Here is a 15,764-nt window from a genome sequence, read left to right on the forward strand (position 1 = left end):
TCATTTGAAGTACAGCGTAGCAGAAGACAGTGAAAAACCGTTGGTGGCCGTAGCCGTTAAGTGGAAAACTAACCTAACCTAGACTGATAGCGTCCTTATTGGAGTTATCAAGACTAGATTTATTCAAATTTGAAGGTCCACCTCTATTCAAAGAATATTATGCAAAGTTTTGGTACGTGTGAAAGGTTAAGTGTTTCCTGCAAATACTTTGCATTCATTTCACTCTACTATTTAGCAGCTCGAATGATTGTTTGCATTCCTTTTAACTGCATACACCTTGAAGTACTTGTGAATTTGAGTTCTCTTCGATTTTTGTGCATCATTACAGGCTACAAAGAATCATAATTACTAGCGTGTTATATTATGACACATTAAGTGACAAGTCATTTAAATTTTAGCATGTAGTTTCTTTCTACTCATTTTCGAGTACAAGTTTTAAATACCTACATAACAGACATTTAAAAAGTAGTTTTATCAACTGTTTATTATTTGAATATTCTTTTTTTTTTTAGAATATAAAGTGGTTTGATTAAAAAAGTGTAAAATTAAGAATGGATCCTGCAACAGTTATAGCTCTTTGCAAGGAAAATATTCAGCCATTACGTTATGGACGAAATGCTGCACAGTTAGGAACTGCATTGAGAGCACAAGAAGATGCAGATGCTCAACAATTACTTTTGCAAGAAAAACAGTGGGTTCAACAGCAATTAATACTGTTACTATAATAATTTTATTAAAAATTTGTACAAAGAAGTTTTTGAACATAATATATTGTAAAATAACAAATTCTGTAGTGTTCTTTTCTTTTCAGAATGTATGAAGATGCGATAAGAAATTATGAAGGAGATGATCCTTTAGAAAGTTGGTATGAATACATTATTTGGGTGGAGCAAAGTTATCCAAAGAGTGGCCATGAGTCACATATTGGCAAACTTTTGCAACAATGTTTAGCTATGTTTGAAAAAGAGACCAAGTATCATCAAGATCGTAGATATATACGTCTTTGGATTAATTATGTAAGGAATTGTAAATAGGTTTTATATCAAGAAAAATGCACTGTTCTGTGTCTTATAGTACAAACATTTACTTACAGATAAGTATGCAGAAAAATCCATTAGAATTGTACCAACTTTTACATAACAATGGAATTGGGACTATGGTTGCAGATATGTACAGAGCATGGGCTTTTGAATTAGAACAAGTAGAAGATTATAAACGTGCTGATGAAGTTTATTTAATGGGCTTATCTGCTTTAGCAGAACCACAAGATGAATTGGATTATGCTCACAAGTATCAATCTTTAAAATATACCTATATTAAAGAAACTATTAATGACATGTGCTTTATCTAATTATCAATTCTATTTGTAGGAATTTTCAACTTGCAGTCGCACGTAAAACATTAGGACGTACGGACGATCGTAACGAAATCTCACTGCTTGAACAACGTCAGGCTTTTAGTTCGCTAAAGGCAATAAAATCTGGTAAAAGAGTTAGCAGTGTACGTACTGGACATCGAGTACGTGAACACTTTCCCGGCATCGTCCCACAAATTTCTTCAACAATGCACAATACTAGACCAAATCCCAGAATACAAATATATCAGGTATACGAACATTTAATAAAATATTTACGATAAAAAATGAGCACGATAACAGATATACCTTTAAATATTTTAACAGGATGATCTGGCAGGTGACATGAAAAGTTCAAGCATACTAGACCATGTACCAGTAGAGGATACAGTACATAAAGAAAATACTATAAAACCTGGTCCATGGAGTAGTGCAAATAAACGATGTCCATTGATATCATCTGCTACGAAATCAACGTTCAAAGGTACAATTATATTTACAATAAAACATTATTTATGCTGATACATGAGATGAATTATTTATATTATTATTATTGATTGCATCACAGTTCACGAAGATCAACCGGAAGACTTTGATGTAGAAAAGCTAAGATTATTTCCAAATCATACATATTTTTTTGATGGTAGCAAATGTTTAAAGCATTTAATAGTGCCTGTGTTTGTACCGGATCTTCCAGATTCAAATATCATATTAAAGCCACATTATCCCAAAGAATTAGTTTATGCTAATGATATGGATCAAAGTATGGAAGAATTAAGAGCCCAACTGTATTTACAAAGGTAACGTATCGTTGCTAATAGTTGAAGTGATAAAAATCTTTTGGATAAATTATGATCGAAGTTTTAAACTGCAGAACACAAACATTAGAGAAAGAACTTAATGTACCAGATATAAGAGAGACTGACCACCAAGTTCAGCATAAAAGTTTTGAACTTGAGCATCAGAGGCACGAAATATCTTTACAAGAATTACAAAGACAGAGGCAACAGTTTGAACAGCAAGAGTTAACAGAAAGGCAGAGGAAAATGGAGCGGCTTCGCAGGGAAGCTGAACAACTTGAATTGAATAGACAGAGACTTCAAGCTGAACAAGAGCTTCAACGACAGCAATATGAAGCCGAAAACCAAGCTTTAGAATCCCAAAGACGCGAAGCAGAACAACGTGAGTTGGAAAGATTAGAAGCGGAAAGAATCGAGGCTGAAAGAATCGAAGCAGAGAGACTCGAAGCACAGAGAATGGAAGCAGAATTAAATTCGCAACGAAAATTACAAACTTCTAGTTTTATTCATCAACACCATACACCGTCGTTAAATACCGACCCCGAAGAACATTTACTTGGACAAAGCCTTACGGTTAATACAAAAGAAGCGATGTCAGTCGTGCAAGACATGTGGCGTTCTCCCGATACAGTACCTACTACGCCCAATTTTCGTACTCCCATGACACCTAGGATTCCAGATGCTAAAATAAAATTATCTTTCGACATACATATGGATAGTTCAATGACGCAGCATGTAATGTCAAATAGTAAACATCATTCGGGATACAGTGTGCAACCGTACAATGATCAAGAAAACCATCAAAATTATTCTGCTCACCAAAGTTATTCTAATCAAGAACATCAGACTTCTTATGGCACCTCTGGATTACATAACACATACCAGTATCAAATACAGGTATAGTACAAAAAAACATACATGAAGGAAGCTTTCTTCATGTAAGAAATTTTTATACTAATTTTCTAAATAATTGATTACAGCAACATCACGAGCAACAAGTGCAGCAATCTCATCCCCGACCACATCATTCGCAACATCATCAACAGTTAATGCAAACACATCAACAGACACACGTGATTTCTCACCATCATACTCTCTCGCATGCACCACATTTGCAGCCTCATAGCCAAATTCAGCATCATCACCAATCTCCTCACCCTCAACAACATCAACCGTCACATAATCAACACCTCCATCATCAACCACATCAACCACATCAACCACATCAATCACATCAACCACATCAGCCACATCAAGCACATCAACATATTCCGCACATGCAGCATCCCGTTTATGGCAATATGATGCCGAACGATATTACTTATCAGCAGTACCCTTCGCAGCTGGAATCCACATTGCTACAGCAAAATGTAGAACCTCAAAAACAACTTCACTATCCTCCATATAATGAGCCAGATATCGAAACTAGCAAACCGTACAGAATGCCACCTGAGTTACCGTATATAAAGTCTCCGAGAATGAATCGTAGAGAGATCAAGTATCTTGAAAGTACAGAAGATAAGGAGAACGCTATTGTAGTTGATTATAATGGACCAATGGAAGAAAATATGACTACGCCAAAGCCACCTGATGAGAATAATTTATATATTGACGAAAGTCTTGGTATTGCTCCGCTGGCAGGAAATAATGATTCTTGTTTCACGGAAGCATTTAATACACAATTACCTAGTTCTACGCCTATGATTAATCATTTTAGACAATCTTACAAAGTAGCAGAAGGAACTTCACAATATCCAAATCAGTGTCCAATACCTCAACCGTACGTATGGTATTAATCACGTAATTAATCATCAATACGAGTATTCTGTACATCTTTAACGTTATATTTACAGCACTTCAGAGGCACCTAATGGCGAAGTTGAGGACAAATTGAGTGTTATATTAGAAACAACTAGAGAATACATTTCGAGCAGTTCGAATAGCAGTTCTACACATGCAAGAAATACCGCATTGGGCTTTACATTAACAAAGGAAGATCTGGTTCCTATAAAAGAACAATCTATTAGTAGAGGTAATTTAATAAAATATGTTAAAAATTTGTGTTTCTAATAACATTTCTTGCACATAAAGAAAGATTTTCTCTTCAACAAGATGGAGAAGACGAAAGTAATGATGTTACACTTTCTGCAAATCAACTTTATGAGCAAAAGCTTCATGCCCAAATTCAAGCTGTGCATGCTCAAAGTCCACGTACAGTACAACGCAACGTGGATCAAATCACTTCTGAAATTAAGAAGAATTGCGATCTACGAAAATCGATTAACTTTAAACTTAACGAAATAGAGCAACAAGAGAAAGTTGATTCGATGGAGTGTGAAGAGCATCATGAACCGATGGAAGAAGCGGAAGAAGAAAGTTTCCAATTACCTTCAGGAGACATAAATCCTTTCGATAGAAATTTGATAGCTGGTCTTTTAAAGAAACTTAAATTTCCCCAGCCGCATCACGCAGAGGGATATGTGAGATTAAATACTAATTTAAATAAGCTTGTGCCTTCTACTACAAATACGCTTGGTCAGTGTATTTTCGATGCAGAAAAATATTATAGGGGCAATTCGTTTCATGTCCTCTCCAGTACTTATTACTTTTATTTGTTTCACATGTCTAGGTACTGAAGCGTACGATTTGGGACAGTGCCTTGGAAGAGGAACGTACGGTACAGTATTCAAAGCAGTGAACCTGAAAACAGGTCAAACAGTTGCTCTGAAAACTCAAAAGCCTGCTTGGGTTTGGGAGTATTATATCACTAGGGAAATAAAGAATCGTCTAACTAATCCACATATGGTAAAGTATTACTATTATGTCCGCAAATAAAATGTTAATTACTTCACTATTTTTAAGGTATTAATATATTCTTTTCAGTTGCGCGGATTTATGGATGTCGAGACAGCATATGTTGCAAATAACAGTAGCGTATTAGTTTCGGAATATTCCAGATATGGAACATTATTAGCGGTAATGAATCGAATAAAGCTTGCCACGGGTAAACATTTGACAGAGCACTTAGTTATATTCTTCACGATTGAAATATTGCAAATTGTGGAGTACTTACATAAATGCCAAATAATCCATGGGGATATTAAACCAGACAATTTTCTCCTAATGCGTTTGTATGTGTTTTAAAATTGAATTTAGCATTTTTAAATTGAATTAAATCGATTATATTACATTTATACATATAATAATTTATAGACCTACGGAAGATGTTAGGCCAACGATACAGCTAATAGATTTCGGGTGTAGTATAGATATGAGTCTTTTGCCGGAAAATACGACGTTTACTAAAGTCATAAAAACGGAAGATTTTACGTGCATTGAAATGCAAACTGGGAAACCATGGACGTATCAGACTGATTTGTACTGTTTAGCTGCGACATGTCACTGTTTGTTATTTGGTAATTATATGAGAGTTGTGAATATTGGTGGTCGCTGGTTTATCACATCCAAAATACCAAGGTATTTATGATTGAACGAAAGTACTTTTTATTATGTAAAATTGTAGAGAAACATGCACTATTCCCTTAAAATTCATTGAAAATATACAGGTATGCCAAAAAAGCCGCTTGGGAGCAATTCTTCACAAAATTATTAAACATTGAATCTTGCGATAAAATGCCAGATTTATCTAAGTTGCGCAACATAATGGAAGAAACATTAGCGCAGATGACGGATGCGCATCAGAAATTTAGAAATTTTGTGAATATTTTAAACAAACGATAACACTTACTAAATATACTGTATCAAATGTTGTGTCCCGATGTGTGCACATATTTAGTAAAGAACCAACATTTATTAAGAAAAATTAATGTTACTATGCTATTTATTATAAAAGTTAATACTACGGTCATATATGTAATACACGGTTAATTATACATGAAATGCACTTTATGGCCTGCTTCGTGGAGGCTTTAATGAACTATATTGCTTGCACATAATCAATTACATTAGAAGTACTAAATATTTGATTCGATTAAAGGAAAAAAGGGAAAAGAAAAAACAAAAAGAAAACTTTTCCAACTAATGTGACTGACATTTTATGCGCCATAAGTTATAAAAATGTCTTTCAAGATACCTCGTGACGCAGTACCTGGATGTTAGCATCTGTCACGTAAATTATGTAAAGGCAGATTGTATAATAAAGTTGAGTAAAAACAGAACTTTGAAAAAAGAAAAAGAATATGTAAAAAAAATATTTATAAAACAATGCGTGTGTGATAAATACGGGTTGTTTACCTATAATGTTTTATAATTACAAGCGAAAAAAATTTGTGTACTAGCATATTATCAAGTACACCATACAAGCTTGCATACTTTACCTAGATAATATGTATGTGTAGTGTTTATATCGTATATATACAACAAAATAAAGTTTTGTTCTATAGATATTAAATTTCTTGCACGCATGCATTTTAATATAATTGTATTTAAAAACTTGAATTGCTCTCGCATGTTCTGTAAAAAAAAATATATATATATTTATGCTGATAATTGATTTTGATGCTGATATTTTGCTTTATTTTAAATATTTTTTATGACTAACTTGGAACAAAATATGCAAGCTATGTGTAGGAAGAACATGAACAATGATATTGAAAAAGTTTGACATAATATGTAAGCAACTTTATACAAAAATCATATTGATTGTGCGATTTTATATTTTATTTTAATCAATCTTTTACTTTGAATGTGCAGGCTTATTTGCCAATATCCACTAAACAGGCCTTTATGTAGTATATTTTATAAAATAGAATTTATTGTATCTAATACACATATGATAGAAATTTTAAGTTTGTGTTCAAACGATTCGACTTTAGATTTTATAAAATGCACAAGAACACTAGGTTGTCTAATATTTAAATGATAATATAAATTATATGTATAGCATTAAAAAACATATTAATAATAATGGACAGCCTATTGTTCTCATTTAGAAATTTCTGAGAATATGCCTTATCTTATTTTGACGGTGCAACGTAAAAATATTTAGATTCATATGAAATATATACAATTATTCAATACATCCCTTATAAAAAAAAGGAAAAAAAAATTACGAGTGGTACATCGCTGGAATTAGATTTAGTTATACAAATAAATTGAGAATGAGTATTATCTCAGTAGTAGGCAATATTTACTACCATTAGTTTACTTATTTTTATAAAAGTTAAAAAATATATTTCTCTTCTAAAATTTCTAATCATATTTAAAAGCTTTTGTTCTATAGACTTCATCATGTATTACTGTTAAATATATCTCGCAACATGAACGGTGAAATTAAAGGCACTTAAATCATCGCAGGCCAGTTATACGCTGTACGTAAATTTGTAAGATTTCGTAAAAGTTTATCTTGTTCCACCATATCGTTCGACGGCAATATTGCATACATACATACAAAAGAAATCTTGTATTAAAAAATCTTAAGTTCTTACAACTATAATTATTTACAAAAATTAATCGTATTTTAACAATAATTGTACGGCATCTGCGAACTGTGTAAATCGAATTTAGTAGTTTCACAAGCTATCGAAAATTTGAAGCCCAATATGTCCTTGTTTAAGAAAACTCATAATTATAATAGAACATTGCACAAGTGCATAATCATCATATTGATAAATAATACATTCAACTCTCTTTTTTTCAAGTTTTACCATAAAATTTTCGATTTAATAAATATAACAACAAATTCACGTTAACTTTTGCTTTACCAAACATATCCATAATCGGTGCACCTTCGAACTGTAACTCGAGTAACTTCTGTATATCGATGTCTACCTTCTCCATTTCTACTCCCATAAACTTACAACGTACGCTAAAGAGACCTGTATGTTCTGTTGGACTTATTTCGAAGATCACATTCTTAAACTGCGATTGTGGAAGTCCATCGACTTCTAACAATACCCCTTTCTCTTGTAGTTTGGCCGCGGAATATTTCAGTGTCATTTTAGATCTTAGTTTGCCATGATTATTCTTTTGGATAGCTTTAAATGCTCGCAAAGAACTGCAAATAATTTGTATGTATTAGAATTATGAAATGTAAAATTAAAAGAAGTTATATACATACCCCTTTCCTGTGTGTAAGTTTTCCAAACAACGTTGTATATACTCATTGTAATATTCTACCTGTTCTTGATAATATTTCGATTTTTCTTCTAATCTCTGTTTAGTTACACGTAAAGTCTGTAATTCTTTATTTCGAATAATTCGATACTTTCCTTTATTAGAAAGATCTTTAGCTACTGCTGTTATAATATTTTGATATCCATCCGATTGACTGACCCACCCTCCAAGTTCGAGTTTATTGAGGTAGGCTCGCAATTGAAGCTTACAATCATTTAAGGATGAACTGAAAATAAATTTTTGTTTCTTCTTCATTTGTTTAATGACTTTTTAAAGTTTATTTCATTATAATACCTCTTATGAATAACATTTAATGTGGGCGATATGTTGGAGCATTTTACGTCGTACAGTTTTTCTTGTATAGGAGAACAAGTGGTTTCCAAAGCCTCCACTAATGTTTGACCTTTCAAGAACTGAAGCACCGAAACTAATAATTCTTTCGTTTTTATAAAGAGTTTATTTAAACTAGCACCTTCATCTTCTGGTACTTGAAATTTATTAGTGAGTACCAGACACACTTCTGTTTTTCCAAAGCGCGTTAAATTTGCCTCACATGTGGTATCAGCTAATAAATAATTGTAATATTACATTCTGTCAATCAATAAATAATGTGACGATAAATTATTCCTTACAAATTCCGAGTAAAGATGCAACTGACGGTGCAGGACCTAAATCATCTAATAAATCATGCAAAGGATCCATAGGATCTGGCGCTATTTGATCTTGATATTCTAGCATGAGACAATGAGTGTCACAAATTTCCTGTAATTGATAGAATTAGAAACTTTTCATTACTATTCGCTTACATACGGTTTTCAAAGTTTCGCTTACTTGTAGTGAAATATAAATCTCAGGTTTCTGAATAAGGGTGGCTTCCGTATATTCGTGGATACTAAAATGTTCTTCCAAGTCTTCGATTTGACAACAATAACGGAAGAAACTTTTGAATTTTTCGTGACATTCGATTATAAATGAATTCAAGCATACTAGATGAGTGGCCTCTTCACCAAACTAAACAATTTTTCGTTTTGAATTTTTTTTGTTTTTAAATATTACAATTATTGAAGTGAACATAATTACCCCTTTTTTGGAAGCAGCAAATTGCAATATTTTTGCGATACTAGCTAAATTTCTTCGTTGATCATTTGATAGAGATCTATCGATTGGTAACGTGATTATATCGAAAGCATCTGGCGCTACGATAGCAGCGTTAATAAAATGATAATAAATTAAATTTCCTACTACTTTTAAAATATCTTTTTCTGGAGCACTCGGAAATTTTTCAATTAAGGAATCATTTAAAATTTTAGCTATGTATAACATTCCATATGGTATTAAATCCCGAGATTCAGTTATCGTAGTTAGAAATTCTAAAACAGTACTCTGCAATAGTTGGATTCCTTTATTTAATCTGATTTGCACTTGTTCATAATTTAAAGCTTGTTGCTGCGTCACCGTATATGGTAAATCTCTGTTGAGAAAAAAATTGTAAAAAAGTATTACTTTGTATATTCGTTTTAAACTTACAATGTTTCTCCTGTTTCCATTTCTAATTGATTTCTCCAGCATTTATAAATATCAACGGGATTTGTTTCTATGCTTAATGTTCGATCAGCTAAAATTTTTTCGATGAGTGGTCCAACAATTTGCCTTAAAGCCCGTTGCCCGTTTAACTGTCGTGCATAATTTACTACCATTTTCAAAACAAGAGGATTTCCAGTAACAACTTCAGATGGCTTTTGAAATTTACACCTAAATATTAAATTATATTACTCACAATGTATTTGATTTTATCGTCTTTTTATACAGGGATAATTATACCTGATTTCTTCTTGTAATGCACTTCCAAACAGTTTTAATAATAAGTATTCTTCCCTGATATTAGAGCCGAAATTAAATAATGTTAAAATCACGTTTTGAAGGAATTTGTTCGTTTTACTTTGAGGCAAGAGGAATAAAAGTTTTGACAAGTATGTTGGATTAGTTTGCAATGCATAAAATAAATGCTGATATCCTTCCAACATTTTTCGACCTTCTTTCGTTAACGATTTCAAACCTTTATGTGAAATAATGCCATCTGATATAGATTGCCTTTGGTCTCTATTGGAATGTTTCTGTTTTGCAAGTGTTTCTAGGCTCTTTCCATGTGCTACAACATCCTATAAATTTTTTATTTAGGAAAATTTTTAACAAAATACAGACCTAATATAATTCTTTTATTTTAAACATTACTTGTAATGTAATTCGATTTTGTATAAGCAACCCGATCTTTATATCCATGCTATCCAATTGTTGTGACAAAGTTTGATTATGCCGTATGCTTTGCACCACCTCGTGTTTTAAGTGCTATAACAATAAATTCATGACAAAAATCGAATGCTTTCGATTTCGAATCGAATCGATCATTTAAATATTCAAAATTTCTCATACTTGTAATTGTAAATCCTTGTCATAATCTTCCGCATTAAAATTTAAAATTGCGGAAAAATGGCGAACAACAGAAAATGGTGGTTTTTCCATATGTAACAATGAACGAAAAGCACGTTTTTCGGCGCGACCACGCCAGAAAGCTTGTATTTTCATAATTTTTCCCTCCTGAAATAGATAAAAAATATAACACATTAAATAATATAACTTATACATCAATAGATCATAAATCAATCTCAAATGAAAAGGACATTACTTACATGTTCTCTATAATAATCCAATAAATTTGCATATTTGGTTTTAACTCTTAAATATTTATTGTAAGATTCATCTGAATTACATTTCCGCCTCTCTTCTAGTAATTTGACATATCGTTTACGTTGTACTATACTTTTCCACCATGCTTGTATTTGAATAATTTTATCCATATTGTCGTAAAAATTTGTATACCTATCCGAAACTCTTTTTCGTAATAAGTATCCTCGAATTATAGCTTGCAATCGAATTATTTGTTTAATAATTTTATGCTCTTCGTGTTCTCTTATGGAGTTACTTTTTATTACACCCTAAAAATAATAAATATATTTATCTTTTAAGATTTCTTTAGTTTAGTCAGCTAATATTCTTTAGTTACACGTTACTTTTATGTCTTCCATGCTGATATAAAATGTTTCAGATATATGTTTAGGACAGTCCCAAGTATAATTATATTTACGTAAATCTAAATAGGATTCATTGCCTTTAGGGGTAATATAATGAACAAACGCACAATCGTACTTTTCATTCTGAAATACAACAAGGATTACTGAATTAAATTAAGTACACTATTAATTCATAATTTAATACAAAATTATACCTTTATATTTTTTAAATTGTGCAAACTTCGAAAACAATCAGCCTTATGTTTGTCTGGTATTTTAAAACCAAATGCTTGAAGGCAATCCATTGTGAATACAGTATCATTTCGTTGTAATCCTAAATTAACTTGTGATAAAAACGTACACACTATAAAAAAACAAATCTTATTATTGAAATACCACGTATTTCATAAAAACTGAAAAAGATATACGCGCGTTATACCCTTTTGAACACTTTCAGCTTCCGTAGCTACAATTTTCGTTACAGTTTCTACATCTTCCAACCATAATTCAGAACCATCAAAATGTTTTTCAGCAAGACATTTTTTAAATAATTTCAAATAAAGGGATGCATCTTCTGGTGAAGTAGGTTTTTGTAATTTCAAAGAAGTGTTTTTCAAAGCAGTGATAACACCATTTCGGTCGTTTTCAACGACAGCTAAGTTTAATTGACGTAGCACTTGTATGACTGTGTAAAAGAGATGAGCATATCAAAAACGTATGATACCATCTGTATGAAACTTAAATGGATGTCATATATATACCATCATCATCATTTTGACATTGTTGATTCACAACGTCGATGCATTCTTGAATATCAATGTATGTTAGTAATGGACATTCTTCAGCAATTGCCTGCTTTTCACATCGAACTGCTCCCAATGCTCTATAATACTTTACTTTATTCTCCTGATCTAATCCCTAATGAAGTGAATAAAAGTAACGTCTTACTAGATTTACGATATCCTTAGAGAGTAATTAAACTCACAGAAATATGACAATCTGGGTTAGACAATGCTTGATAAACCAAATCTGGATTTCCCGTGTCTACAGTTTTACTGATTTCTGCGATTAGTGACAATACGCGTATGCTGACCACGATATCGCTGTACGAAAGGTCATTCTATTAAGAATATCGTTTATATTAATGAAAATTTATATTATTACAACACGTGTTATAACTTTATCTTTTTATATTCCATTTTTACCTGAGATTCAACACGATCGACTTTCATTTCTTCGTAATATAATGGTATTGCAAAGTCATCAATTTTCTGTGTTAAACCAAGATTAGAACTTTTTAAAGTTTTACAAAAGTCATTTCGTGCTTCATTTTGTAATGTTAAGTTTAGAAGCTTTATAGTGTCATCACCTAAATAAAAAAAAACATTTACTAATTAAATTTAATTAAATAAATTTTGCTTCATAATACTAACGTTTTTGAGATTTAAGTGCAATTTCATTTGCCTTATCAATTTCCTTTTGAAGCAGTTGTTTCCAATGATGATGATGATTGCTTTCTGCATATATACTGTTCCATTCAGAACTTTCCAATAATTGCGTTAATTGTTCTTTGTATAATTGCGCATTTTCAAGCAATACATTCTAATAAAAAAATTATATTTATAAGTAGTAGAATAACAAAGAAATGAATAAAAATGATGATATAAAGTATATACCTGTAAGCACACAGTGGACGTTTTTAATGCACCTATGAATTCACTATTTTTACTATGGATAGACTGGCTTATATTTCCCATAGCACAGTTAACTAAAAACACAGCACATAATTGATAAAAAATGCATAATTATAAAATATTCCTGTTGTAAAGTATTAATGCTGAAACTCACCATTAACATAATTAATATGACCCTGAATTTCTGCCTGAGTTAATAGTTCATCATAAACATCTGGTACATAACTATCATTAAGAGACTGTTAAAATTGCATTAATGAGTGATGATTATCTATATACATGACATATGTTTAGAAAAAATTTATTGCTTACTCTATTAAGTGCAGCTTGTGCTTTAGATTCTTTTGCTTCAAACAAGGCATCACTATATTTTTTAATATAACAAGGTATAATATTGTTTAACAGTACTACTTTATTTTGAAGTGCAGATAATATTTTGTCATGATTCTTTAAAGAAAATAATTACAATTAATTATATAAATTATTATTCAATGATACTATATAAATATAAGTAACATCCATACCTTTTCTGCAATAGCTTTATTAATTGCTATAACTGCAGCATGAAGTGTTGCTGTATCTATCTCCATGCTATTTGCTAACAAACCACCAATTTTTTGGAATGAAGGCATTTGAATTCCATACTTTTTCAATTCTCTACTAACAGCATTTATTTCCTCCTCTAAAAAAGATAAAGAATTATGATACTAATGTGAGCAATCTCATGAATATGTATTTTTATATATTGTAATATAATCACGCAAGTACCAGTAAAATTCACTTTTCCATATAAATCCTGAATTTGTGGAGCTTTTCCCAATTTAAACAAATGAGTGCTCAGAGCATGAATACAATATATTACACGAGGCATATTTTTTTTATCATAGATATCTGTTGTTTCTGGTTGAAAAGTCTGTTAAAAAATTGTTCTTATTACTATTAACTGCCTTTTTTAAACTTAAATACTATTTTTATTCATATATATATATATATAGCAAACATACTAATGGTAATTGCATAGATTTCAAGGATTTTAAAAAGTAATTAATATTGTCTGTGTGTCTAAATTGTAAGCCAACTACTGCATAACGTTTTTGTTCAGAATCATAAATTTTATTGAGAGGTAGAGATTCAGGTGCCATAAAGTGAGCTAGTTTTGCTAGATATACTCCATTTCTCAAATTCTCTTCTAACTCAGTTGTAGGTGGAAGTATTTCTCTCAGACATGCTTCCAGCCATCTATAAAATTCAAAAACTGTAGAATCTTATAAGTAAGTATGATAATAGTCTGTGAAAACTTTCTCAAAGTATTTACTTTTTGGCTTCTTCTAAGTGACACAGATACTCATAAGCAAGTGTCTTTTGACGTTGCTCATCCATTTCCTCAGCTGATTTACGAATATCATTTCCTGTAAAACTTTGCTTTCTAAATAAAGTATAAAAATCTATGTGGGGTGTATGTTCACTATAACATTACTTCAACATAATAATTACTTCAACATCCATTTTCATATGTTATCAAACTTTCAATTTGACATTTATATTAGACATTTATATTGAGAATTTATAGTAGAATTAAATATCAAAATTGATCGTTAATCTTACCTCTTTCATGATTAATTAATTTGTCATCTGTATCATTCATATTAGGGAACAAGAAAATACAATTAACGAACAAAAAAGTGAGAATAATAGACGACAATGGAGTAGTACGTTAAGTTCCATGAGTTTAAACTTGTTTAAATTCGCAACTATAGTGCAACACTGACCAGTCGTACCAATCGAAATGTACCGCGATCTTGAATACTATTGGACAGTAAATAGTTGCACATATTTTATTAACGCCTTTTATCATATAAGGAAAAAGCACTAGCAACTAATTTCATACTTCTTCTGCACGTCAAAACCCGCGTTGTGCGTGCAAGGGGTCATCTCTAAATGTAACATAAATAGTACAAAAAAAAATTGCATAATGTTAAATATTTTTTGTACATGCGAAGATTCTCTTTTGCAATATAAATTCTACCAATGATTGTATTGCAAGCGCCACGGTTTTTTTGACGTTTTGTCACTTTTCCGTAAAACATTGTTAAACTTAACAACAGTTAGGTTTTTAATCATTTTTTAATTACCCTAACACCTATACAACGCTACACAAAAGCACTTGCACCATGTACAAAGGAACAAATGATGAATTTTCAAAGAACAGAACGACTTTTCATTCAAGATTAAACTAGCATGCAACCAGAACATAAAAATAAAAGAAACGATATACAAATTTATCGATGAATTAATTGATTACAAAAGTACCACAAACGAAAGGTAATCAAAATACACAGACAATAGCTTGTATTCTTTATTAGATCCTTAAAACAATTTCATTCCATTTAAATCGAACCTTTTCGCAAATGATTTCGCGTAACGTTCAGTTCCTCGAGGAGTCGAAATATGTTTATGCGTATTTACAGCATTCGCTTATTAACGAGGCCCACGCGTTGTGTGTACATTAATGCAAGTGAAGTGGTGTAGAATTAAGGGGAGACTAAGGAGGAAACAACGCAAGAATAAGGGCGGGGACAAGAGGGGCCAGATAAAGCGGTTGACCCTCGCCCCTTCAATGACCCGGGAGATATCGTTCCACTAAATTCACTGACGTGCCTCTCAGTCGAATGCGTGGCCTGATCTACTGCAGGTCACACTGATCGCTATTTCT

At 31.7% G+C, this 15,764-nt stretch overlaps 2 protein-coding genes across 2 annotated transcripts; one reads left to right on the forward strand and one right to left on the reverse strand.

Moving 5' to 3' along the window:
- Positions 1-551: 551 nt before the first annotated feature.
- LOC108579954 lies at positions 552-5,956 on the forward strand. Its single transcript, XM_017943592.1, has 14 exons — positions 552-691; positions 812-1,016; positions 1,094-1,290; positions 1,371-1,605; positions 1,682-1,838; positions 1,923-2,154; positions 2,229-3,051; positions 3,135-3,934; positions 4,008-4,186; positions 4,267-4,689; positions 4,784-4,959; positions 5,038-5,285; positions 5,368-5,631; positions 5,721-5,956. Exons 1-14 carry the CDS (start codon positions 552-554, stop codon positions 5,893-5,895), a joined length of 4,254 nt encoding a protein of 1,417 aa, XP_017799081.1. The 3' UTR covers positions 5,896-5,956.
- A 1,853-nt stretch (positions 5,957-7,809) lies between these two features.
- On the reverse strand, positions 7,810-14,696 carry LOC108580063 (ras GTPase-activating-like protein IQGAP1). The gene is made up of 26 exons (XM_017943722.1): positions 14,657-14,696; positions 14,367-14,460; positions 14,056-14,290; positions 13,820-13,964; positions 13,576-13,733; positions 13,364-13,498; positions 13,206-13,290; positions 13,034-13,125; positions 12,791-12,959; positions 12,563-12,726; positions 12,343-12,477; positions 12,119-12,275; positions 11,797-12,042; positions 11,573-11,721; positions 11,358-11,501; positions 10,977-11,282; positions 10,720-10,884; positions 10,522-10,635; positions 10,111-10,448; positions 9,817-10,041; positions 9,370-9,760; positions 9,121-9,300; positions 8,922-9,051; positions 8,584-8,854; positions 8,234-8,515; positions 7,810-8,170 (listed from the first exon to the last, which is right to left on the reverse strand). Exons 1-26 carry the CDS (start codon positions 14,694-14,696, stop codon positions 7,810-7,812), a joined length of 4,911 nt encoding a protein of 1,636 aa, XP_017799211.1.
- Positions 14,697-15,764: the final 1,068 nt, after the last annotated feature.

This window comes from Habropoda laboriosa, unplaced genomic scaffold, assembly GCF_001263275.1.
Source record: "Habropoda laboriosa isolate 0110345459 unplaced genomic scaffold, ASM126327v1 scaffold2, whole genome shotgun sequence".
Lineage (NCBI taxonomy): Eukaryota > Metazoa > Arthropoda > Insecta > Hymenoptera > Apidae > Habropoda > Habropoda laboriosa.